The sequence below is a fragment of the Rhincodon typus genome, chromosome 7 (genome assembly GCF_021869965.1).
Source record: "Rhincodon typus isolate 14 chromosome 7, sRhiTyp1.1, whole genome shotgun sequence".
In the NCBI taxonomy this organism is placed as follows: domain Eukaryota; kingdom Metazoa; phylum Chordata; class Chondrichthyes; order Orectolobiformes; family Rhincodontidae; genus Rhincodon; species Rhincodon typus.
Genome location: NC_063338.1, coordinates 36,904,847 through 36,931,261, shown reverse-complemented (window position 1 = coordinate 36,931,261; position 26,415 = coordinate 36,904,847). Strand labels below are relative to the sequence as shown.

General features: G+C 39.2%; 1 protein-coding gene across 2 annotated transcripts; it reads left to right on the top strand.

Annotated features, from left to right (window-relative positions):
- The first annotated feature begins 1,636 nt into the window (after positions 1 to 1,636).
- Positions 1,637 to 22,680, top strand: nup35 (nucleoporin 35). 2 transcript variants are annotated; one of them, XM_048598684.1, is made up of 9 exons: positions 1,637 to 2,052; positions 6,625 to 6,792; positions 7,373 to 7,500; positions 8,872 to 8,929; positions 9,935 to 10,079; positions 13,776 to 13,845; positions 17,159 to 17,287; positions 18,993 to 19,154; positions 19,248 to 22,680. In XM_048598684.1, exons 1-9 carry the CDS (start codon positions 2,040 to 2,042, stop codon positions 19,323 to 19,325), a joined length of 951 nt encoding a protein of 316 aa, XP_048454641.1. In that variant the 5' UTR covers positions 1,637 to 2,039; the 3' UTR covers positions 19,326 to 22,680. The 2 variants fall into 2 exon arrangements, with proteins under 2 accessions (XP_048454641.1, XP_048454642.1); XM_048598685.1 differs by lacking the exon at positions 1,637 to 2,052 and adding an exon at positions 4,482 to 4,608.
- Positions 22,681 to 26,415: the final 3,735 nt, after the last annotated feature.

The following is a 26,415-nucleotide window of genomic DNA, read 5'->3' as shown; positions in this document are numbered from 1 at the left end:
AGTTATAGAGCGTTTGGAGCAAGTTGTTATCCAAGCGTAGTTAAGTCCATTCACCTTCCCTATTGTCCTCATGCTTCTTTGAACTCAAGAGACATTGTGTCTCAATATCCTTTGTGTAACCAGGTTTGCTTATGTGTAAACAATCTTTCCTGATAATGTATAGAAGATCACAGTGATCTTCCCACTACTTCTGAGGTGCCTGAGTCAATAGTAAGGTCTTAGTCTCCAATATACCCCAACAGTTTCCCAAGAAGATGCTGTTGAATTCTATAATTCTTAAGTCAACTTGCACATCTGCTGTGATAGTTCTACATCTTTAAGCATGTCAACAGATCAGTCAATATGCTATAGAGTCTCTTTGTGCTGAGATGATGCTGCATTCTTTGATCCATCAATCTACAACATGGAGAACTACACAAGTGTCCGACTCAGATCATATTCTACTGATGAGTTTGCAGAACTGTAGTTCAGTACTTTCTCATGTTTAGCTATTAAAATTCTTCTCACTCCCACTCCCTCCCCCAAGTCTCTTCACTATTTGCCTGTTCTCATCCCTTGGATGGGATGTCAGTAATTCACTTTCTGCTTGTAGCAAGGCTGAATCTTCAGCAGGCTGTGTGTAAGCGGACACTACCACAGGGACCTATGCTGTATTTGTCACAACATCCTGAAAGTGAAGGGCATCAAAGAGGTGTCAACGAAATGTGGACTCAGGAGGCAAACATCTGCATCAGGAGGTTGAAAAGACAAAAAGGGGAAAAGGGTGACAGGAGTTCTTCCTATTTCTCTCTGTAACCTGGGGAGTAACTTCAACAACTGCTTTGGGAAATGCATCTGCATCTCCTGCACTCTGTCTCATATGAACTACCATGGATAAAGAACTGAACTACACCTTAGGGAACAAGGAAGGACAATGGCTAGAAAAGGTGAGTGTCTCTGTTGGGCCAGTCCATGGACTTTTTGGGCACACATATCAGTTGCTATAGATAATGAGGTCGCTCCTAACAAACAAAAACGGAAATTGCTGGAGAAGCTCAACAGCTGTAGCAGCATCTGTGGAAAAATAAAGTTTCCAGTCCAGTGACCCTTCTTCAGAACCGATCTGAAAATGTTAACTGTTTCTCCAGTAATTTATGCTTTTGCTTATTTAAGGCTGAGATAGATGGATTATTGTTCAGTAGGGGAATCATTGGCTCGTGGGAAAGCACAGGAAAATGGACATGAGGAGTGTAGCATTAGCCATCATCCTATTGAATGGCTAAGCAGGTTGAAGGGGCCGAACGGCCTACTCTTGTTCTTATTTCTTATGGTTTGTTTATAGCATTAGGAAAAATGTTAATGTTTAAATTATAATGACGTAAAGGAATTGAACAAAAGACTTGGGGGAGCGTGTGGGAGGTGTAAAATCACGATTAAGCCCTCTCAGGATGATGAATATTATCTGAGATCTGTGATCCCTGCTGATATCCACACGTGGAACTAGGACAGAGCCGGCACTGTTCTGGAAACTCTTCCTCTAAACGTTCTTATTGACAGTATGAAGATAAATGCACTTCTCTCTACATTATTTGCTCTCACAACACTGATTGCTGTTTGGGTGCCTTCTCAATCATTGGAGTAGCAGAATGGTCGACTTCCATCCAGTCACATATTGATTAGAGAAGCGTGGCACCTACACTGAGGCTGCAGGACTTTCCACGCTCAGCCCTTGGGAAGAACACAATCGACTAAAGTGAGTCAGAGATAGTAGGAACTGCAGATGCTGGAGAATCCGAGACAACAAGGTGCAGAGCTGACTAAAGTGAGTGACGCTCTTCCCATCGTGCAGCTCCGCTCTTAAGGTTGGGAGATTTTCCGCCATTTTTGAAAGTGGATCGAGTCGGTGCAGTACTAGAGGAAGAAGAGGAGGAGGAGGCGGCGGGGGGGCGGTGAAGAAGAAACTTACTGGAGGAGGAGGCAGCGGTAGCGGGTGAAGAAGGAGCTGCTGGAATTTAGGTCTATGTGTCGCCCACACTCTGGAAGCAGCAGCCGCCGCCGCCATGGAGTTCCAAGGTAAGAATCGGTTTCAACGGCTGAGCGCGAGCCCCCTGAGCGAGGGGAATCCGGGAGCGCGAGCTGGGCGCAGGGGACGGTTGGTGGGAGATGGGAGAGGACACACTGTGTGAATGTGGCATGCTGTTGGGGTTAGGGAGAAAGAAAGGAAGGAAGGAAGGAAGGAGGTGAGGTGAGAGAGAGTCGGTGTGGATCCGAATCTGGCACCGAAATAGGAGCTCATCAGGCGAAAGAAGTGAAGTGGTGCCACTCGCACGTGGACGTGGGGAAAATGTTCCAACCGCTTCCCCCTGCTATTTAACTGTTTCATTCAACCTTTTGTCATCCGGACATGTTAGGTAGGTGAAGTACACAGATTAATATTTGGTAACTTCGTTTGTTTATGGGTCGCATACGTGGAGTTTTGTGCATTACATGTAGTATGAGGATCGTAACTTACACAGTTGGGGCCTAGTTAACTCTAATCTTTTACGGGTGGAATTGCAGCACTGAATCGACCCAGTGCCGTTTCCTTTTCGGAAGGTTTAATTTGCGCAGAATCAACGTTGAGCCAGGCTTATTTAACGCTTTGTAAATTGTGACTATCTGGAGGCTGCAATTTTTTAAGATTATTTAAGGCGGTAACCACTTAATGACCTTTCCGCTGCAATGTTGCAATAGGCGACTATACAATAAAATATTCAGTTTTTAAGAGAGTGGTTCTTATGGGCAAAGCCCAGCCACATGGGCTACAAGAGAATGCTAAATAGTCAGCCACGGATGGCCAACCAACGCCCTTATGTTCAACGTAAAGAATTTAAAATAAAGATAATTAATTTGAAGTAGCAAGGTCAGGGAAATCAGGTGTTGCCTTTGACCTTTTAAGTAATAATCATCTTTTTTTTAAGGTCATAGCCAGTAAAAGGAAGCACTTCTTATTTCTGGATCGACACACTTCCTGTTCAGCTCCTTACGGTGAACTATTGTGGTTTAGAAAGCAGACAGATGGAATTAGGGCCTAGATCTCTGCATTGTGGCTTTACGTTTAATTAGTTTAGGTCATTTGAATCAAATCGTTAATGTTTTCAGGCTCTCAACACTAATCTAGTGTGGGGTATGCATGAGGAGTGTAGAGGTGGTGAGAAATAGTTATGTGAATAAAATGTAATTGAAGATACAGATTTCACTTTGGTAGGATTTGAAGTTGTATTGAGATATTAATCTACAAGGCCAGTTGTTTGATGTGCATGGAACAGTTTAAATCATTCTGTGATACATTGTCTTCTGTAAATTGCAATAAACACTAGGATCCAATGCTACTCCCAGAGATAGTAAGAACTGCTGATGCTGCAGTCTGAGATAACAAGGTGTAGATCTGGATGAACAGAGCAGGCCAGGTAGCATCAGAGGAGCAGGAAAGCTGACGTTTCGGGTCGAGGCTCCTTCTACAGAAATGGGGGAGGGGAAGGGGTCTCTGAAATAAATAGCGGGGGGGGCGATGATAGCAGGTGGATAGTGGAGCGGAGAGGTGAGAGAGAAGATGGACATGTCAAGGAAGTGGGGATGAGAAGGGGTGCTGGTCTTGGGATGAGTTCGGGGGTGGGGAGATTTTGAAGCTAGTAAAGTCCACGTTGAGACCATCGGATTGTAGGCTTCCAAGGTGGAATATGGGTGCTGTTCCTCCAGTTTCTGGGTGGCATCATTGTGACACTGGAGTAGGCCCAGGATGGACATGCTGTCCAGGGAGTGGAAGTTGAAGTGGTTCGCGATTGGGAGGTGTTGTTTGTCATGAACCAAGCGTAGGTGCTCCACAAAGTGTCTCCAAGTCTCTGCTTGGTCTCCCCGAAGTAGAGGAGGCCACACTGGGGACCGCGGATACAATAGACCACATTAGCGGATGTGTAGGTGAACATCTGTTTAATGTGGAAGGTTTTTTTTGGGGTCTGGGATGGAGGGTGAGGGTGGAGGTGTAGCGGCAGGGGCTGGTGTAGCACCTCCTGCAGTTGCAGGGAAAGGTGCCAATGGTGGCAGGGCGAGTGGGGAGTGTGGTGCGGACGAGGGAGTCGCGAAGAGAGCGGTCCCTCCGGAAGGCAGATAAGGGTGGGAGGGAAATATATCCTTCGTAGTGGGGTCAGATTGCAGGTGGCAGAAGTGGCAGAGAATGATGCGTTGAATCCGGAGGTTAATGGGCTGATACGTGCGGAAGTGGCGGAGAATTTTGGAGATGCTGCATAAGCGGTTTACCAGTATGACACAGTGTGAAGCTGGAGGAGCACAGCAGGCCGAGCAGGAAAGCTGATGTTTTGGGTCGGGACCCTTCAGAAAATGAAAAAGCAACTTCTGCTTTTGTTCCTGATTTACAGCGTCTGCAGTTCTTTGGTTTTCTGAAGCAGGGTCATTGGACCCAAAATATTAACTCTGCTTTCTGTTTACAGATGCTACCAGACCTGAGTTATCCAGTTGTTTCTGTTTTTATATCAAACGTTCTTGTTTTCAAGTTTATAACTTCTGTGGCTGTAAATGGTAAATTCTGACGGTGAAAAATGTTGATCGGAGCAAACTGAACAGAACTTCTTTGTGAGCACTTGTTTTCTATGATGAATATGGTATATCTTTATTGTCAAATTATTAACTGCCTCATTTTGTTCTGTTCTTTGGTAGTTGAACACTATCATAATGGATAACTTCTAGGATCAAATTATTAAATCTCTCCAATTTCATTTGGGTTACCTCAAAATAAGCAAGTGCAATTTTCCTTGTAAGTAGAATTTCTTCTGGTGTGAGCAACCAAGTTGCTGTTCCTTGTAACTTTAAACAAAGGCAGTAAACTTTTCCAAGTCGGTTGTGACTGACATGACTTGTGAATTGGTATTTATCTTGCAATAATCTGGAAATGTGGGAATTTGTTTGTCAATAGCATATCTAGCAGATTAAAACTAAAATTGCTCAGAAGTGAAACTGAGAAGTACTCGAGCATTTTTTTTGCATAAGTAGTAGTATAAATTTGAGCTTCATAGTTGGTTAACAATGAGGCTAACTTTGCCAGTGGAAACAGAATAAAAGAAATCCTAAATCAATTCCCTGGCTAGAGGCATGTCCGCATTAAATAGCTTCAAGGGTCTGTTACGGAAGCTGTGTTCAGATAACTCAGTCGTATTTACACTTTTTACGTTCAGAGGGATCATCCATGACAGCAAAATAACCCTCTGGGCATGATCAGAAGAGGCCTGTGATGGTAATTGGCTATGACGGCCCACAGCAATTGTCTGTATGCAGATGTGCTGCTGATGTCAGTAGGCAGTGGGGAGTGGGATTTAGGAGTTTGGGGGCTGGGGCTGATGAAGCAAAGTTTGCCCTCCTTGGCAGTACTGGCAGAGTAGGTCTCCTTGGCTGCAGCTTCTTCGTTATGGTAACTTGTAAATCTGATTGGTCTGTTAAATTTCCAATCAGAAAAGCACAAATACAATGTGTAAAAGCATTCTGTCCCTTCTAAATTATGTTGGATTCCTTTTTGTGCTCATGCATTTTGCAGCCTTTTATGCCAGCTGTTTTGCTACTTGGTCAGGTGCACTGAGAGAGCAGAGAACACAGACCCAAAATTTCTAGACAAAGAGATCAGGGGCAGAGAGGTCAAAAGATTATACAACTGGTGTGAGTAGAGTGTCAGATAAGTCTCTACAGGTGAGCAAGAGTGTCAATCAGTGAGTAAAGTGTCACAGCTAAATAACCAGTGAAGGAATGACCTATAATCCGCTTAAGTGAGGCAGAGAGATAATTAGAAAAAAAGTTAAAAATAAAGGAAGAGCTGGAGACAAACTAAATGTCTGGAATCGCATGACAAATTCAAAACTGTACAGACTAATTAAGGTAGAGTTCTGTACCTGTGAAGACGGCCTTAACCGTGATCTTGGGTTTATGTCGCGTTACAGGTAATCCCATCATACTGTCTGTATCTGTAAAATCGGCATCACCTTGATAAATTGTTATGGTCTCTCTACCTTAATTAGTTTGTACAGTTTTTGAATTCAGCATGCGGTTCCAGTCATTTAGTTTGTCTCCAACACCACCTTTATTTTAAATTATTTTTTTCTAATTATCCTGCTGCCTCACTTAATCAGATTGTGGGTCATTCCTTCGTTGGTTATTTAGCTGTTGACACTTTACTCACTGTCTGACACTCTTGGTCACCTGCAGAGACTTATCATCTGACACTCTACTCACACCAGTTGTAAAATCTTTTGATCTCTGTCTATAAACTCCTGGGTCTGTTCTCTGCTCTCTCACTGCACCTGACGAAGGGGCTGTGCTCTGAAAGCATGTGATGCCAATAAACTTGGTGTCGTGTGACTTCAGCATTTGTCCACACCAGCACCTTCACATTATGTCCATTGGTTTTGACCACCTCCATCTCATCAAGTGTATTCTATCAAATCTTTTCATTATTTTAATCATTACTAGAAAAATGAGTGTCCTTCACTTAATGTTCAAAATAAATCACTATTGTAATGTCACTATTGTAATATATATATGTGTGTATTGCATATGCTGCATTACTTTGTATTCTTAGATGGGTCTCTTTCTGTCTATTTATAGGATCTGAACCAATGGCATTGGGATCACCAACATCTCCTAAGCCAGGTGCAGGTGCTCAGTTTTTGCCTGGTTTCTTAATGGGAGATTTACCAGCCCCAGTAACTCCTCAGCCACGGAATCTTTGTGGCACTTTGGCAGGAATAACGGACATACGATCGCCTTTTGGAGGCAAGTGGGGTGAAGCAACATTTTTGGGAAATAATGACATTTGAGTTGATGTTTAGCTGTATTTGGAAAGGTCAATTTTTAGTTTTAATATATACTAAGTGAAGGATGGGATGTTTGGATATTTATCAGATTCTTAGTAAATGCTTAAATGAAACAACTTATTCTGCTAAACAAAATCAGTAATCCTAATCGCATACTATGCTGCTTTGGTAATAAGCTGTGATTTGCAAACTTTTCACGCTGTCCTTTAATAGAGAATGGCTAAGTAGTAATGGCTGAATCTAGGTTTTGAAATAATATAGATATTCCATTAAAACTTTAGGGTTTTGATTTAGTCTGAATCTTACACCTGATGAAGCCTCCATATTTTGGAGAAATCATTGTATATGTTGCTATGATTTTAAGTCTAATCTGTTGGGTTTTACTTTACAGTTTCATTTGTTCTTGATCCATAACTATGAATCAAATCTATACGTTGCTTAGCTTTTATATTGTTAAGTGTTAAATTTGTAAAGCTACAGCAGTAAAGGTGCCTTGAATGACGAAATACCATCTTTCGTTTGTTTCCTGTTAAATACAGGAGGCACTCCACCTCAACCAGTTGTACCCACTCCAAAAGACAAGTGTGGCGCACCACCAGTTCGTAGTTTATATGATGATTTGGGAAGCACAAGAACTGGACTTTCACCCATAAGTTCACGACAACTGGTAAGAAACTAGATACATCGTAAGGATTATTTTAATAGGCAATATATTTCTGTACCTCAGCTGTATTGAATGTGACCATATTTTCCTGGAAATTTTGGAGCAGGATGCTTCTCAGAAACTTTGTAAAACAAATTTTAACAGCCAAACACAAGGTCAGGTGACTAATGCCCCCATGAAACCGAGCAAGTGAGGCTGTCTATCAGGCTGGAAGAGACGACAAATTGAAAGGGACTGCACATTGTGTGTGTGTGGCATTGCTGATATCGCATGGTACAGTTTTATTTGTACAGGCATTATTACAGAAAAGCATTGCTTAAAAAATGCCCCTTTGAGCAAGGTATGGGATGGAGAGGTTTGGGGCCCAAACAATTGAAAATGTGGTCTCCAATTTTAACTCTTCGACTGGTGATGTGCAAGAAACCAGAATTAGATGAGTGGCTGGCTCAGGGCTGAGGAGATTCAAGATGTACATGGAGATTTGAAAACAAGGATGGAAATTTTAAAATCAAGATGTTGCTTAATTGTGAACCAGTGTAGTTCAATGAGCATAGTGATGGTAGATGAATGAGATTTGCTGCAAGTTAAGATATCAGAGTTTTTGATGACCTCAGATTTACTTAGGGTAGTGAATCTGAGTGAATTAAAGTAAGCAAGTTTGAGGTATCAAATGCATGGATGAGGGTTTGAACAGTAGGTAAACAAATGGGCAAAGTCAAGTGATGGCAAGGAATTTAAAATGAGTGATCCTGTTGTCATGGGCAGGAGCTCATCCTGGGTCAATCAATACATACAGCATGTAGTTTAATTCTGAGACAGCTGGGAGGAAGATAGATACAACGATCAGGGAGTGATGTTGGTCAGATAAAGGCAAGAGGCTGGGAATGAAAGCTATTACAGGTAATTCTCTGTGATTAGATGGGTAAACGTGCGACACCACCAGTTTGTAGTAGATTATATGAAAGTTGTCAGATATGGTAAGGTCTGAAAGGTGTGTACTTTCCATTTAGCATTCTATCATATATTAACTTTGAAAGCTTTCTGCTGCACCTCCTGGAATGAATGTTAAGGCCACGAGTCTTTACTTTAAGGAAAGTAGTTTCTTCCTTATTTTGCAGAACTGTCTCAGCTAAATGCTGAATGTGGTTGGATGGATGTATATTCTACCTCCAAATCTCTGGCATTGCTGTTTTCCTATGCTTTGAGGTGTCGAGGTGTTGCAAGGAATTGCTCCGCTTTCTTTCTTGAATTGTTTTTTTCCCACTACACTGTGTTTCTACATAAGAAATTGCCAGAAATTTAAGTCATCATTTCTTGTGACTCAAATTTAATGTTACTTAAAGATTTTTCATCGGATTTTTTTTCAAATTGCAGGCTAATGTTTCAAAAGTTCAAACTCCTCTTTCTGGAAATAATGTAACTCCTGGATCAGGTATGTCTATTCTGCTTAGCTTTCATTGAAGTATTTGCAGTGAAGAACATAACTTACTGGTTTACAGTCTTCATCACATTAATAGTAAAGAGATTATAGATATACTATATAACTGTTTACAGTGAAAACAGGTAGAATTCGTCATTCTCAATATATTCATGATAAAGATATAACTTTGCCTGTTTCTACCTTTTGTATCCTAAGGCATAAGACCCTTACAATCATTTAATCTTTCAAAGCTCTGGCTCATTCCTTAATGGATAGATAGTCTTACTTTTTGGGTGTCTGTGACTACTTCTCTGCCAATTGACTCCTTAAATCTGTGATGACTTATTTTCCCACAGAGTTGTTAGTTGGATTGCATTTATGAAATTACAGGCCTCTCCCTTTCTTTAGGAGCAGTTAATCCAAGTTACTGCCTTGGATGAGGGCTACACTGTGGGGCAGGAGACTCCTTTTAAAAAGTTGTTCTGTGAATGGGATATGTTGAACAATCCGATGGTGAATGTCATTACAGTCATAAGATGTTTGAGGTTGTAAGTCCCCTAGCTGACTTATGCTTAATATTTCTAATCATTAGTACTAGTGACATGATATCTCTTGCTCAAAAAATTGTTCCCTAGATCCTGCATTATATTCCTGATTGCAGATTGTAAAGTGATAAATCTAACGATTAAGTTTACAAAGGTACACTCCTTTTGAGCCTGTTATTAGTTTGCAACATCTCCCATCATGTCTATAAGCAAAATATCTTAAAACCATTTCTTTATTGGTGGGGTTTTCCTGCCTTCATTTGAAGCCCTAAGATCTTTTTCAAGATTGTGTGGTCCTTCTGTTTGCAGGTGACAAATCTGTTGGCTGGTTCTTTAAAGCTCAATTTCGTTTACTGCTGAATATAGAATACATTTACTTTTTATATTTTTGAGTAATTCATAATCACAAAAAGGAGTACAATGAAGTGATGACTGTGCACTTGAAATAAAAAAAACTACCTCTCTTTCTTAGGTACTACTGGTATATTTAGTCCAGCCACTATTGGCCAACACAGAAAGGTGACTCTTTCTCCTGCACAGGCAGATCCTTTCTACACACAAGGAGAATCTCTCACTTCAGATGATCATTTAGATGATACGTGGATCACAGTTTTTGGGTTTGTATGATTTGTACATTCTTCTGGAATTGTAGAAACTCTACTTTTCGAGGTAGATGAGAATTAAGTTGATAGATAAAACAAAATAACTGTAGGTGCTGGAGATCTAAAACAAAAACAAATTGCTGATGAAACTTAGCAGCTCTAGCTGCACCTGTATGAAGGAAGCAGCATTAACATTTCAGAACAATTTTGATGAAGAGAATTAAGTTGAAATTCTTCTCACTCTCACTCCCATTCCCTCCCTCCCCAAATCTTGTTGGAAATCCACTGTATTTAACTTTGTGCCTTCTTTGGAAAAATAAAACCCAAATCTATCCTTTTTCGGTATAAAATGGGTAGCCTCACATCTGCTTATATAAAAAAAGGTCACTTTGTATAGCTTTGCCCATTCAGCTAATTTATCAATATCCTGTTGTAATTTTATGTTCCCATCAACATTGTCTACAACGCTGCCCAGTTTTGTTGTCAGCACACTTGAATATTTGACATTTTATGCCATTTATCCAAGTCATTAATGAATATTGTGAATAACTGAGCTCCCAACACTGATCCCTGCAGGACACCACTAGTGATCCCCTGCTAACTTGAGTGCTTACCCATTGGTCCAAATCTGTTTCCTGCTATTCAACCAGTTTTCTATCCATTTCAGTAATTTGCCCATAATTCGGTGGGCTTCAACCTTAGCTAACAGTCTCTTATGTGGGACTTCAGCAAAAGCTGAAGACTTCTGGAAGTCCATATAAGCAATCTATTGACCTACCTTTGTCTAACACCTTTTGTCACCTCTTCAAAAAACTGAATTTGGTCAGACATGACCTATCCGACATGAATCAATGCTGAGTCTCCCTGATCAACTAAAATTTTTCAAAGTGATCAGTCACCCTTATCCTTGATTTTATAGGCTCCAACCACACACACGTTAGTCTAACTGGTCTGTAATTCCCTGGTTTCCCTCTGTCATCCTTCTTAAAGAGCAGAGTGCCATGAGTACAATTCCTCAATCCACGAAACTCTGAAAGATTATGGTTATGGCATCTGCATTGTGCTCTCCTACCTCCTTTAACACCCGTTGATCGGAACCATCAGATCCCGAAGATTTGACACTTAGGTTCCATTAATTTACCTATTATCGATGAATTACTTGAGCTAATTTTTGTTTAGATCCTATCCCTCTGTTAATTTCTTTGAAAATTCCTGCAAGCTATTCTCCCCTTCTGCTGTGAATATTGAAACAAGCAATCGTTCAGTATATGTGCCATTTCCAGTGTTCATTGACCGTACCACTCAGCCTTTAGTTGGCCGGCTGTACTCTTAACAGCCACTTTCCCTTTCTGTAACTATAACATCTCTTTTTATTGCCTTGTACGTTCTTTGTAAGTTTCCTTTCAAAATTCTTTTTAGCCGCTTTTAAAAGGTGCTTTGTGGACTATTGGCTTGTCTCCCACATTCCCGTGTCTAGAAATTTATGGTAATTTAAAACTTGTCTGGCTGTATTTTGGGGCAAATTCTGCACTGTATTTCGTAATCCTCCTGTGAATTACCTTGGAACATATAGTTACTTTTAAAAATGCACTGACTTTGGTCTCATTCCACCAGTCTTCTCCATATCCCTGTAATATTTTTCTTTCAAGTATTTATTCACTTTCATTGTGCTAATATTGAATCAATTTCCATTTCCCTTATCTGGCATTGTGTTGGTTGTTCTCCTTAACAATGATAGTTGCATTCTTGCGTGACCTCGCGCTATAGAAAATCGCTATTTCTCTACAGCAGAAAGTTCACGTTATCCAAACAACGTCCACTATTTATCAGTTCCATTACAGCCAGTTCATTTTAATGAAACACATGTTATAGCAGAACTACCTGTATGTTAAATCCCTGATGAGTCATCTTTTTCAAAAGAACAAAGCATGTCTTCCTGTCGTCTGTCTATTGATCCATAGGTCACTGGTAACAGTTTCTCTATTTACTTTGGCTGAGCCTTTCCTCATTTTAAACACTTATGTCCTTCTGTGCTCTAACGAGAGAAACCCAGTTTGGCTAGTAAATCCATGTAACTGGAATCTTTTATCACTTCAATTATTTCAGTAAATCTCTTGTGTACCCTCTCCTTGGTTTCGTGTTCTTCCTAAAGTTTGGTGTTCAATATTGGGTACTAGGGTTGAAAAAGTGTCTTATGCAGGTTTTAAAATAATATTCCTGAGTTTTGTACTCCATGATTGTATGTAGGGATGATAAATGCTTTATTAACTGCTTTGTTAACCTGTCCTATTCCCTTCAAATGTTTGTACATAAACAACACTCTATCACCTCCTGCATACTTAAACTTTTTATTATTTAATTTGTATTGTCTTTCCTTATTCTCCCACCAGTGTATCACTTCACATTTTCTGCTTTGAATTTAATATGCATGTTTGCTCATTCCTTCGACCCATCAGTGGTCTCTTGAAGTTTCATTCTTCCAAGTATCGTGTCGTTGCAACTTTTAAAATTGTGCTATGTATCTACATTTCATTAATGTACATTATTAACAGCAGTAATCCAAGTATCAATTGTTGGAGAACATACTGTACACCACCTTCCATCTTTAAAAATAAACATTCATCGTAACTATCCTTCAACTCATTTTTGTATCCGTCTTATTGCCCATTTATCAAATGGGTTTCAGTTTTTCTGATAAGCTGTTTGTAGTAGCATGGTTTTATTTGTCAGCTAGAATATGTTGGGTTACACTAACTTCAACAAATACTCTCCTGGTTTTGATGGTAGGAATATTTCAAACTAGGAGATTAAGGTAGAATCCCATGGCTACTGATCAGTCCCGTTTGCCTTGATTCCATTAGGCATTTTTACTCATCTGATTTACCGCTGGATTACTAGAAATGAACTAGCCTTTCTTTCTACACATGAGAACGGATGACATGATTAAATAACAATTTCAAATCATGTACTAACCTTACCATCTTGGCTGAAGAGAACTTTGGAGGATGAGTGGAAGAAATGTAAGATTTTTTTTGGTAGTCCTTCTCTAAGTTACTGAAACAAGTTGCATCCATAACTGTACCTTAAGTTGCTGCTTATTGACTACGTTTTTGGTGAAGATTTCTGTGAATTGTTACTCTGTATCCTAATTATTTTATGTTAAGACCATTCTCACCCCAACTTCAAGGATTTATACTTTTAAATTTGACAAGTCATTTAAGCAACTTCGATATGTTGAATTAGAAAATTCAGTATTTTGGGCTGGTGGAAATTCTTAGCAATGAATGATCAGGTCTTTAAATAGCAGGTTGGTAATTGAGAAATATCTGGTACTTTCAGATATTTCATAATGTGCTAACTAGAAACCATTTAAAGGTTGGTATAACATTAATGGTGGGTTAATGTAGTAGTCTACGTTGTTTTTCACTAAATAGCTTATGATCTCTGCTGTGTTGCTATTTAGAGGTTTCAGGTGGGGACTTAGCTGTTCACTTAGTGTGGTATTGGGATAAACTTGAAAACAGATCATGTATCTGCCTGGGTACAGTGTGCTTGTATGTGTACAAAAACATTCTAGTGGATAGAAGCTGTTTCTTCCTAACAAAAAAATCAATCTTTGGTGCTTGAACTTGTATGTTTAACTTGCAATCTAATCTGTTATTCTCAACATTGGGAATGAAATTACTTATACTGAAGAAAATTCTATTGCAGGTTTCCACCAGCATCTGCTTCATACATCCTCCTACAGTTTGCACAATATGGAAACATCTTAAAGCATGTGGTAGGTTTTTAAGTTGATTTAAGCTTTTCTAATAGCTTTAAGTGAATTGCTATTTGGAATGGAGTATTTTTCCTATACATTGCTGGAAGTAGTGCAGGTTTTTGTTTAGTGTACAATGAATAAACTTTTCTGGAGGCAGTTCAGAGGAAGGTCACTAGATTGACTCCAAAGATGAGGAGTTTACCATACAAAGAGCATTTTAGCAGTTTAGGCCTGTACTTTGGAGCTTAGAAGAATAAGGAGGGATCTAATTGAGGTATATAAGATACTAAAGGCGATGGTCTGTCAGTGTGGAGTTTGCATGTTTTCCCCAGTGTCTGCATGGGGTTCCATCTATGTGCTCTTTCCTCCTACAGTCCAAAGATGTGCAGGTTAAGTGGATTGGCCATGCTAAATTGCCCACTGTGTCTGGGGATGTGCAGGCTAGGGGTGGGTCAGCCATGGGAAAAATCAGGGTTATAGGGTGGTGGCACGGCATGCTGTTCTGGGTGGGATCCTTTCTGGAGAGTTGGTGTGGATTCTGGGCCGAATTGCCTGCTTCCATGCTGTAGGGATTCTATGACTTATGTGACTCTGTGTATGTTGTAAAACTATTTTATGAATTGGTGTACATTTCAGTGAGCTCTCCATATTCTCTAGTAACAGAAGACCTCTGTAAAGTCTGTTACTCCCAACCCCTGCAGACCCATTGCGATCAGCCCATCTTACCCACCATGCATTCCTGACCCAACTAGGTGCACACACCTCTTCTCAACATGCATCCCCTCCATTCTCAGCAGTCTCTCTCTTGTATCCGTCGCCCAACCTGCTGACTGAGCAGCCCCTCTTTTCAAGCATACATAATCACTCAGCAGTGCCCCTTCCTAAATCCCTTTCTGTACTCACTACCACCCCAAATTCTGCAACCTCTTTTTCCTAGATTCCCTCTGCGCTCTCTGAATCACTCAGTTGCTCCTCTCCCCTTATCTCTCTGCCACTTTTAGTCTGGTTGTTGGTACCAGTGATGCAGAGTCCTTAACTTGGCGCAGGGAGTCTATACAACAGACAGGAGCAGAAATACAGCAAAGATTGAAACTGCCATTCCCATTTCCTGCTCATGTGCCCCAAACTTCCAGTTTATCCTATGCTCTGACAGTGACTGAGTTGCACTTCAGAGCATCTAATGGCATCATGTAAATGAGTAAACCTTCTGGTCCCACAGAACGATGTTTTTTTTTTTTTTTGCAACTTTTGAACATTTGGGGTGCACTGTCCACCATGTGCTTACTTTTTTGGGTGAGAGGCCATTGATCCAACAGGTCCAAACCAAGAGTCACCGTTGCTGTTTGGGGGTAGGGAAGGCAGCTTGTGACTCCAGATAGGACAAGACCTGCAGTTTCGGAATCCTTGACCTGACCAGGTTTGTTGTTTTTTCAGTTAAAAACCGAAAGAACTGCAGATGCTGTAAATCAGGAACAAAAACAGAACTTGCTGGACAAGCTTATTAGGTCTGGCAGCATCTGTGAAGGAAGAATCAGAGTTAACCCTCAGAACGGGTCACTGGACCCGAAACATTAACTCTGATTCTTCATTCACAGATGCTGCCAGACCTGCTGAACTTTTCCAGCAAGTTCTATTTTTGTTTTTTTTTTTTTTGTTTCCAGTTAATTGACTATTCAAAATCTATTACAGCATTATGTACTGGTTTCTCTGACTCAAAAAGCAAGCTTAATTTTAAGAACTTTCATGAATGGATGCAGTTAGTGGAGATTTGTGATACTTGTGAATTTGATTAGGAGTGGGGTTCTTTTGCCAGTCTGGGGGGATGCAAGCGTGGGTAACCCACTTCCAGCAAGATGTTTTGTAAACCTATGTTAAAAATTGTGGAAACTCCATTTACCCTCAACTTGTTTAAGTATCTTTTAAAAACTGGGTTGGATGATTTCAGTCCAGATTTAAATTGGTGTAAATACAAGGCTATTGTACATAATGCATAAACTTTGTTATTTTTGTGCCTTATCACTCAATTTAATTTCTAGTAACTTTCTGGTTAATGAAATGTTCTTTAGCTCTTTGAGCAAGTTAGTAATTTAAAGTATGGAATAATTGATAACTCAAAGAATGGATGCTTATTTTTGGCACTATTGAGAACTTCTACTTAGAAACTGGAATAGTATATAGAAAACATTCCTTTTCGATTTGTTAATAAATTGGTGCCCTTATTCAATGAACTGAACATTGTGAGCTTAATTACAATGGACTGCTACACTGTTTTAATTCGCATGACCAGGCTGAAGCTATTGGCATTTCAATAATTGAAAAATTCAGCAAATGTTTGTGCATTTTCCACAGTCACGTTAAAGAGCTTTGCTGTGAAAGCTGAATGTGTGCACAGTGCCCCACATTGGCAAACAATGTCTTCCCTTTTTTTTCTGACAACATAATAGTGCTGCTGAGACCAGAGCTGCTGGTGTCAGCAAAAAGAAATTTGTGAATTCTTAACTAACAGCTGAACCTGTTTCATTGTACAGAAATGCTGATTCTTTCAATTAATGACGCTAAAAATGTATAATTATTGCAAGCATTTGGAATTAGTTATGTAAGACAATGGATATTCATGTATGATTTCCAGAGGTATTTTCTGTTGTCTAGCAACTTTAGGTTCTATACTTGTGGGGAAAACCTTTTTTTATAATTATTTGAGCCTGTCAGAATGGTGTATTTTTGTAGATGGTTGCTAAAAACAAACCATTCATGCTTTCTCTACACTGCTGTTTAGTCATCTTTCACACATCATCACAAAGTGCTTCCCACCCTCTCTTTTTCTTATTGTCTTCCATTTCTTCCAAATTTAAAGCATTCAACCAAATCTTTTACACCTAGTCAATTTCGTTAACTAGTTATGAGCTGATTAGTTTCATGACCCAAGGTGCACTGTACAGACCTGCGTGATTATTTCTGTTCTACCTGAGGTCCGCCCCATCAAAAAAAATTCCCAAGCAACTGCAGCTTTTCAGCTGAACAATTAGCGTTATTGAGAAATTAAAGATTACAGTTTTGAGTTCATAAAAGAAAAGAAACAGAATAATCTCAGCATTTATGTTCCTGAATTCAGAGTAGACAAAATCATGCCCAATATCCCTACTTTAGCACAGTTTGTAAACAAACCTTTTTCACTTTCAGTATGCTGCTGATTTGTGTATGAGACTTTTAATGTCTAATGTAATCTGCAGTTAAGCTATGAGAAAATACCTTTTTACAGCTATCTTCTAATTTTAAATTAATGTTTTACCTAAATCTCTTTTGTGTTTTGTGTTGACGGCATATTACACAGATGTCAAACAATGGAAACTGGATGCATATTCAGTATCAATCTAAACTGCAGGCCAGGAAAGCCTTAAGTAAAGATGGAAAGATTTTTGGAGAAGCTATCATGGTTGGAGTGAAGCCATGCATTGATAAGGTGGGTTGATAAAATTTGAAGTCCTGATGATATGAAGCTGCCATAAAACTGCTTTCAGAAACTTTGTTATGAAGCCCAAGGCGAAGAAACTTTGGGCAAAACATTGCCAGTATAATGAATGTACGTTTGAATTCATGTTTTGGTCATCTGCCTCTAATATGTTTAATTTTATCTGACAGCTCCATTGTGACATGTCTTAGGAAGATTTACATTGTTACAGGCCATATAAATGCATTAGTTCTATTCAGAGCGTGGATAATGATATGCCCTTGTTCCAATTAAAAGTACTTAATTTAGTTATTTTCACTGTGCATTTTCTATATGGGACGTTCTGGCTGTGTTCCTGAAAATTGAGACTTTAAGTAAAGCAACTTTAAGTGAATTTGTTAATATTAAAACAAGAGATATGTTCTTGCAGACATTTTTTTAACAGAGCAGAATATGTGAAGATCGAAATACTATACAGTGCACATGCAGCCCTGAGTATTCCAAGCTGAAATAACTTGCAAAATAAAATGTGACTAAATATATAAAAACACTACAATTTCTCAGCAGAAAACACATTAAAACTTTATAAGTTGAAATGACCTACATTCCTACACTTCATAAAGAATATAACCTGAAACAAAATCAATTTTTAAAGAAGCAGTATAATTGAAAATATTACATATAAATATTAAAAAGCAAGATAATGTCCACTGATACCAGCAATCGTGTAATGAATGAAGACTGTACATGCTCGCCTTCAATGTTTTTTTAAACTCCATGTGCACTATAATGTAGTTTTTTTAAAGAAGTTTGGAAGAAGCCCTACTTGTTTAGCTACTTTCTCTTAACTGGTTTTCTCTAATTTTTCATTTTTGGGTGTTGTTAGGTTTTTATAATCCTTTATTTGAAGAATTTTGCTGCTACTGCACATGTTTCTTGGTGTCAGCAGGTACAGCTGAATTTGATTTGTCAATTTAAAACAGGCTCCATCTCGTGGCAGAAGCTGGTCAGTGCAGGCAGACTTACTTGCACTAACCAACATGTCCAAATTCAGAACAGCAGGTTGCAGAGAAAGCTGATGCTGGAGGTTTATGGGTATAAACTTTAAAGTTTAATTCTTCAAAGGATGGGAGCTGGGGGGTTTGGTGTGTGTTGAGGGACTGGGAGTATGAACATGGGAGCTAAGTGTGGGAATGGAAGTATTGGGAAATTTTTGAGTAGGCAGACACTACAGGACCACGATTAGAAACAACATTTATATTTAATATTGAGAATTTCAGTTTGTTGTCTTTATTTTATTGATATTTGAATGAAACAACTAAGTGAAGCAGTTGTAATAGTTTTCTGATTACTTTGAACAATTGTCTTGTAAATGAGCTGTAGTAACAGGTGGTGGTAGTTCTGAGTGCTCCATATCAACTTTTTTGGATTTGAGAACTGCATTTCCTTATGTTATGGCACCCTTGTACACCATTTAAGTTCAGGGAAGAAAGGGAAAATCAAGAACCACCTCGACATTCCTGAATGCTTAGACAGAAAAATATCTAATGTACCTATTCCCAAACCCTGTAGGCAAATTTCATTACTATCTTGAGGTATCCTTATAGTAGGACTGTGCAGAAAAAAGTCTCGCATCTAATTTATTTAAAGTTTAATGGAATTATGAAAATACTGCAGTCTGAAACGTCAATAGAAATAATTTTCTTTCGTTACGCAGAGTGTTATGGAAACAGCAGATAGATCTAATGGAACATTGTTCTCAGTCTTCAGTCCAACTGTCAGTACTCCGGGTACAACTGTTCAGTCGCCTAGCACACCAAGAACAACTACAATGAGGCCTCTGGCTGCAGCATATAAAGCTTGTAGCAGTGATTATCAGGTACATGTGGCAAAATGGGAAGCTGGTGCTGCTGCTCAATCTAATCTGCTCTTTGAGCTAAATGTAATAATACTCCCTTTTTCTTTGTTTTAGGTGGTTTCAGACAGGCAGACTCCTAGGAAAGATGAGAGTCTTGTTTCCAAAGCCATGGAATACATGTTTGGTTGGTAGTGTTCCTGTTGAGGAGCTTGAAGAGTGCAGATTTTCTTGAAGACTTCCAGTTGCGTAAAAACACTTGATGTGCAATTGAGCACTCTGCTCTCTCAATTAACAGCAAAAGCTCAACCACTAATAGTTCGGTTATTGTATAACCACTGTTATTGGGTCATGGGTATGCATTTATCAAGACCAGGTAACCTGTAAATAGTTTGCACTTTAAAGTTTGACGTCATGCATAAGTTTAGAGGAAGTGTGAACACGGGTGGGTTACAACAAAAAGTTGGTAACAAATGTTAAAATACCAAATCGTTGCCTTTTTAATTTTTTGGTGCATGCATTTTCTCTAGTATGAAAAAGTTTTAGGGTGGGAGGGATCATTTCCTGATCATGTACTTTATTTCTATGAATTGAAATATATCTCGGGTCTAAAGCTGTAATTTTAATCTAGGTTATCAAGAAAACAATAAATAACCTTTGTATATTTAGGAAGCTCGGTGTGATATAAATGACGTGCTAGAATTTTTCTTGTACTGAACTGGCAGTGTTGTTTTGAGCTGCTAAAATTTGGTAGTGAATCATTTTTAAATGCCAAAGCAGTTCCAAATTTTAAATCTTGAGCACTAAGTATTGACAGTAAATTTTGCTGTTCATTGTTTAGTAAAACAAGTTTTTAAAGGAGGTATTTTTCTAGGACAAATATAATATACTGTGTCGATCGGGATTTGCAATAGGTAGTGAAGGTTTTGGATGGAACTTTTCTAATTTAACCATATTTTAACAGAATTGTTTGTATTTAAGAACAGTTCATTCTTTATATTCCAAAAATCTGTTCGAGAACCTTGTCCAGCAGCAATCTCAAATTAAGACAACACCGTTGGAAATATCAAATGGTGTGATGAGAACCACATTTGAAAATAAAGTTGGATGCATCAAGTGGTCATGTTCCACCGCTCGTAGTCTGACCTGCAATATTATTTCCAGATTTCAATAGGGATTCTATCCGAGAAATTTGTTTGATGTTAAATATCTATTGTAGAGGAAGAATGATAAATCACATGGAAGCCCAAAGAATAAGTGCTTCTAAGTATGGGATGAAATAGGAGTTCAAATTTATAGTACAATTTTGATTGCACAATTTAGACCATGCATGTAGTGGAAGCATTATTAAAACCTTGCTAAGTTGATCTCTCAATTATTTATATTTGAATGCTTGAGTAAAGCATTGGGAATATCTTTTTGTTATGTGGAAAAAGATGATTGGTAGATGTATAACGGTATAAATTTCAATAATTGATATAATTAAGATGAATGTTAGAGATACTACTGCCTGTATAAATGTTTTCTGCAAGTGATTTGTCACTCATACTGTTTTTTTAAGCAATGAAAATGCATGATATAAAGGCAAAGTATGATGTAATTAAGGTTTAAAAAACAATTTCATGCTTACTTATGACTTTATAATAATTTTCCATTTTCCTACATGTCAAACTTATAAAACAAATCTTGAGTTACTCCAAGGTATGGTTTGCTTCTTCACCCGTTAGGTATTTAGTTTGGTCTTGGTTTGCAGTTTAGCAGATCGGTGGGCAACGTATGTAAAGCATTTGACCTTGGTGACCCTCCAAAGTGGTTAGGTGATAGGGGCAGCTTTACACATGTAACCACTCACCAGTGAATTCTGGTGGAAATTGTACATTTGAGAGGCTGGTAGAAGCAACAACTTATGTTAAAAGTCTTTGCAAACATAAATCATCCCAAGGTGCTTCACAAACAAAACAATTACACTAAGCCATGTTAGGAGGTATTGAGTCAGATGACCAAATGTTCAGTCAGAGAGAGGTTTAAGGGTGGCTTAAAGGAAGAAACGAATATAAAGGGGCAGCAAGGGTATTCTGGACTTGGGCAACTGACAATGCGATCTCCAGTGATGGAGATATTAAAATCAGGTATGGTCATGACCAAAGAAGAGTGGATAACTCTGGTTGTGAGTTAAGAGGATTACAGTATTTTAAAGGGCTGTGGTTGAGAGGAAGTTGCAGTATTCCAGTGAATTCTGGAGTGGTAAGAAATTATGGATATTAAGATAAGTGATAGAGAAATTTGAAAACCAAGAAATAAAATTTTAAAATCAACATGTTGCTTGACTAGATGCCAGTGCAGTTCTGTGAATGCAAGGAAAGTAGTTGAATGGGACTAGGTGAAAGTTAATACAGGGGCGGCAGAGTTTGAATGATCTTTATCTCTGTGACAGAAGTTTTGGGGTCCTTACACTTAGTATTGAAAGAGAAGGTGGAGGGTACAGAGGTTTAAACAGGCAATTTGCAAGAGAGAAAAGGAGCCAAGATTATTTTGCTTTTGAAAATGATGCTGAAATAATGAGCAGTGTTAGCATACAAGAGCAAATATCTGCATTCATGATAACTTGCTTTTATTAAAATGGAGTTACATGTATGGGTGCTGGTAGATATTCATGTTACTGCAAGTAGAAAATGCAATTTAAAGCTCAAAGATAATGACATTTCTGTGATCAAACATTAACACCAATGAGGCTAATAGCCAATTTGCTGCATGAGCTAATGATTTGGTTAGTTGTCTTAATTGGTTGAGGGGGGGAGGTGGGAGAAGATGTGGAAAAGTTAGGTGTGTATGAAGGACTGATGTCGTTGGCCTCAATCCCAGACATGGTGATAGGTTATTTTTAAACAAACAATCCTTGGGTCAGAGGTAGGTAAGGGAATGCTCTTGATAAATTCTTTATGGGTATGGTCTTCTGTGCAGAGCCCTCCTCTTATCCACACTTTGGCAAATTCCTTCTCTTGTTGCCTTTGCTCCATCTCATGGTCATGATGTGGACAAGGATGCATTATATCCATTGTCCCCATACCATTCCTGTTTCCTCCCTGATTACAATCACTGGCTGTCAAAAAACCACCTACACTCACCTTTACTGGCTCCATCCCCACCTCTTTGACCGGTCTGTCTCCTATCCACCTAGCTTCTCCTCTATCCATCTTCTATCCGCCTCCCCCTCCCTATTTATTTCAGGACCCCCTTCCCCTCCCCCATTTCTGAAGAAGGGTCTAGGCCCGAAACGTCAGCCTTCCTGCTCCTCTGATGCTGCTTGGCCTGCTGTGTTCATCCAGCTCTACACCTTGTTATCTCAGTTATATGGTTGCTTTTTGGGAGGTATTTTGTTACTTTATTTGTAGCTTCCAGATCTGCTGAAAATGCCATTGGCCTTATTTTTGGATGACGTATTTACCACTGAAATCTCTGAGGTCAATGAAACAAACTTCATTTTTCATTTCTAATGATAAAACCTTGTAATTCTCTAAGTTTATAAATAAATCTTGCCATTTTGTTAATAGTAAGTTGCAGGATAATTTGCATGTTCTTTGTTGTCTTTTCCTTTCTGTGGTGTGTACATCATCTTGTGGTGCTCTCTTTTTGTTGCGATTTCTTTTGCTTCTGTGTCTTTTTTGGTGTTTTCTTGGATCTTTTTTGTGAATGAGACTGATGTGATGTGCTTGTATTACATTTTAACTTTCCGTCTTGGGAAAGGTGAAGACATAGTGGTATATCGGTAGACTATTTTAAGAGACCCAGATAATGTTCTGGGGAACCAGGTTTGAATCCCACCGTGGCAAATGGTAGAATTTGAATTCAATTTAAAACAAAAAAATCTGAATTAAAAATCTACTTACTATGAAATCAGTGATAGAAAAACGCATCTGGTTCACTAATGTCCTTCAGGAAAGGAAATCTGGGTATTGGGGAAACTCTCGTGGTCTGTCATACCTGACATATAAGATGATGTGCAGGAGTTCGCAGGGCAGTGTCCTGGGCCCAACCATCTTCATCTGCTTCATCAATGACCTTTCCTCCATCATAAGGTGAAAAGTGGGGATGTTCGCCGATGGTTGCAAAGTGTTTAGCAACATTTCGTGAATCCTCAGACATTGAAGCAGTCCATGTCCAAATGCACCAAGAACACGCTTGGTCTGACAAGTGGCAAGTAACATATGCACCACACAAATGCCAGGTTATGACCGTCACCAAGAGACCATCTAACCACTGTCCCTTGACATTCAATGGTGTTACCATCACTGAATCCCCCACTTTTAACATCCTGGGAGTTTTCTTTGATCAGAAACTCAACTGGACTCACCACATAAATGCAGTGGTTGCAAGAGCAGGTCAGATGCTAGGAATACTGCAGCGAGCAACTCACCACCTGACTCTCCAAAGCCTGTCCACCATCTACAAGGCACAAGTCAGGACTGTGACGGAATACTCCCCACTTGCCTGGATGAGTGCAGTCACAACAACACTCAAGAAGCTTGATGCCATCCAGGACAAAGTAGCCCGCTTGATTGGCACTGCATCCGTAAGCATCCACTCCCTCCACCATCGATACTCCATAGCAGCAGTGTGTACTATCTACAAAATACACTGCAGAAATTCGCCAAAGATCCTTACAGCACCTTCCAAATCCGCAACCACTTCCATATAGGAGGACGAGGGTAGCATTTTGTTTCAGAGGGGAAATGGCTGAACCTCTCTGATAATTAAACCAAAACACAAGCCTCAATCTGTTATGATGGGAGTAGAGATTCCTTTCTAATAACTACCCTCAAAACATCCAGAGAAACTTGCCTTTCTCCTCGTAACCTGTTAAGTGGTTAAAAGCAAGAAAAAGACGATCCCATCCACAATAAATAAATTTTTTCTTGTTAGTTATATTTAACCCTAACAATGAACAAATCAACAAAATTACTAACAAACCAAATAATTCCTCCCAGACTACCACCTGTTCCCTAAATGGTCTAAATTCTACTAAAAAGCTGTTCAAATAAACACCAGTCCCACTTATATAAACCCAATTGATAAGACAACAATAAATTAAAACTTAATATGTCCAAGTTCACACAGACTGTCTTCTGGAATACTTTGCTTTGTCCAGCCTTCTGTCAATCTCACTTCACAAATGTCTTCCTGCTGTTGATTCTGCTGTCAGGGATGCTCTCTGTAATTCCTTCTGTGAGGACTTTTGGCTAGAGAAATGCAGTGGTGCCGTTTTAATTAGATGGTGCTTTCTCTGAGAGCAGAAAAAATTGTTGTCTCTTGGCAGTTAGCTCTCTCCTGATCTTCAAAAACCCTCGTCCTGTATACCCCCGATAACACATCAATTTCATGTAACATGATTGGTTTCGGGTTGCTAAAACCATCCGTTTTAAATATGATAGGTTTTTAATATCGAAGGACTTGATTGGCCAAATTTGAAAAGACTTGTTTTTTTTTTAAAATAACGCTGCCTGGCCTTTCAGTATAAATGTTTTAGTTTTGGGTACTTTTTATACCAGCACCGTCCAGCTGCTGCTTTAAAAATCTCTAAGTGCAGAAAAGACACCTAACCTCTTAAAGGGACTACCAACTTTTTCCTCCCTATTACCTTTACAAACAAATTCTAGCTTTCTGCCTTCCAATTTACGAGTAGTCTACACCACTTCGTAACAAGATATATGGGAACACTACCACCTTCAAGTTCCCCTGTAAGTCACACACCATCCTGACTTCGAAACATATCGCCGTTCCTTCACTCTTGCTGGGCCAAAATCTCGGAATTCCCTCCCTCATTGCATTGTTGTTCAGTCCACAGCAGGTGGACTGCAGCAGTTCAAGAAGGCAGCTCACCACCACCTTCTCAAGGGCAACTAGGGATGGGCAATAAATACTGGCCAGGCAGCAATGCCCATATCCCACAAAATGAATAAAATAACTCTCCCTGCTTACTTTTTGTGTTACTTCCATATTGTTATTTTGCTTCTCTAGCCTTTTATGAGCTTTAGTTACCGTTGTTTGTCACTAGAAGAGGCTATTCTGCTTCGAGACATACTGGAGACAGTACGTGAAAGTCTAATGAAAGAGTGCAACAGAACTCCCTAATGGTGAAAGGCATACAATTAAATTATGATCAGTAGGTATTTAAACTAGGAATTGATGTATTTATGTGCATGTTTATGTAACCAGTCTTAATTTTATATTAACGTTTACAATTACTACCAAAACTTATGAAAAGGGAAAGTTAATTGAATACAAATGAAGACTTGTACGAAAATCATTCGTTTTAATAAAGTGAAACAGAAGGCAACTATGAGGCTTTTCACTTAGTAAATTACAAATTTGTGATGATTTAATGCATGGCACAACATTGAGACCAGCAGATGATTATGTTTTAGACTGAACTTCTGCATATCAGGAACAGCGCTGTAGTAATCAATATTGCTAGTTTAACAGGAAGGATAAATGGCTTGCCAAGATCTGCTATTCTTTGACAATGTTAACCTTTTGATATAGAGTGAAGATGTAAAGCTGCAGTAACTCCTGTATCCTAATGTAAACATGAACACTAGTTCAAAATACAAGGTTAAAGAGTTTACAAACGCCTTCATCCCAAAACATGGCACAGCCTGTTCTATTTAGCCTTATGGCTTAGTGGTATTATCACTGGACTGTTAATCTACAAACCCAGCTAATGTTTGGGGACCTGGGTTTAAATAAGAGTCTAATGGTGACCATGAATCCATTGTTGATTGTTGGAAAAACCCATCTGGTTCACTAGTGTCCTTTAGGGAAGGAAACTGCCATTCTTATCTGGTCTGGCTTACATATCCCTCCAGACTCTCAGCAATGTGTCTCAACTGCCCTCTGGGGATTTAGGATAGGCAATAAATTCTGGCCAAGCCAGTGACACCCTTATCCTGTAAATGAAATTTTGAAGTCCCAGAATCACAGAAGCCAGTTCATATTAAGAAAGAGTACACTAGAGACAGTAATTGCTTCAAACCCACTTAACATTCAGCTGAAGAGGTCAGATGCCTCTAACCAAATTGTTCATGTCCAGCTATGTAAACAATTTCTTGGATAATTCTTCTGTACAGTGGGACTCTGTTAGCTAAAGAGTTGAGTGTAGGACATGATAATGTTAACAGCATGGGTTCAATCCCTGCAAGAGCTGTGATTGTTTACTGAGGCCTTCTTTGTGCTTTGCTCTGTGTGTGCTTAATGTGGACTGGTGGCTCTCACGCTATGCAACCAATTA

Excerpts from the sequence above, each read along its gene's own strand:
- nup35 (XM_048598684.1), top strand. Across the intron at positions 10,080-13,775 it reads ACGTGGATCACAGTTTTTGG|GTTTCCACCAGCATCTGCTT; the intron begins GTTTGTATGATT and ends ATTCTATTGCAG. Across the intron at positions 13,846-17,158 it reads GAAACATCTTAAAGCATGTG|ATGTCAAACAATGGAAACTG; the intron begins GTAGGTTTTTAA and ends CATATTACACAG.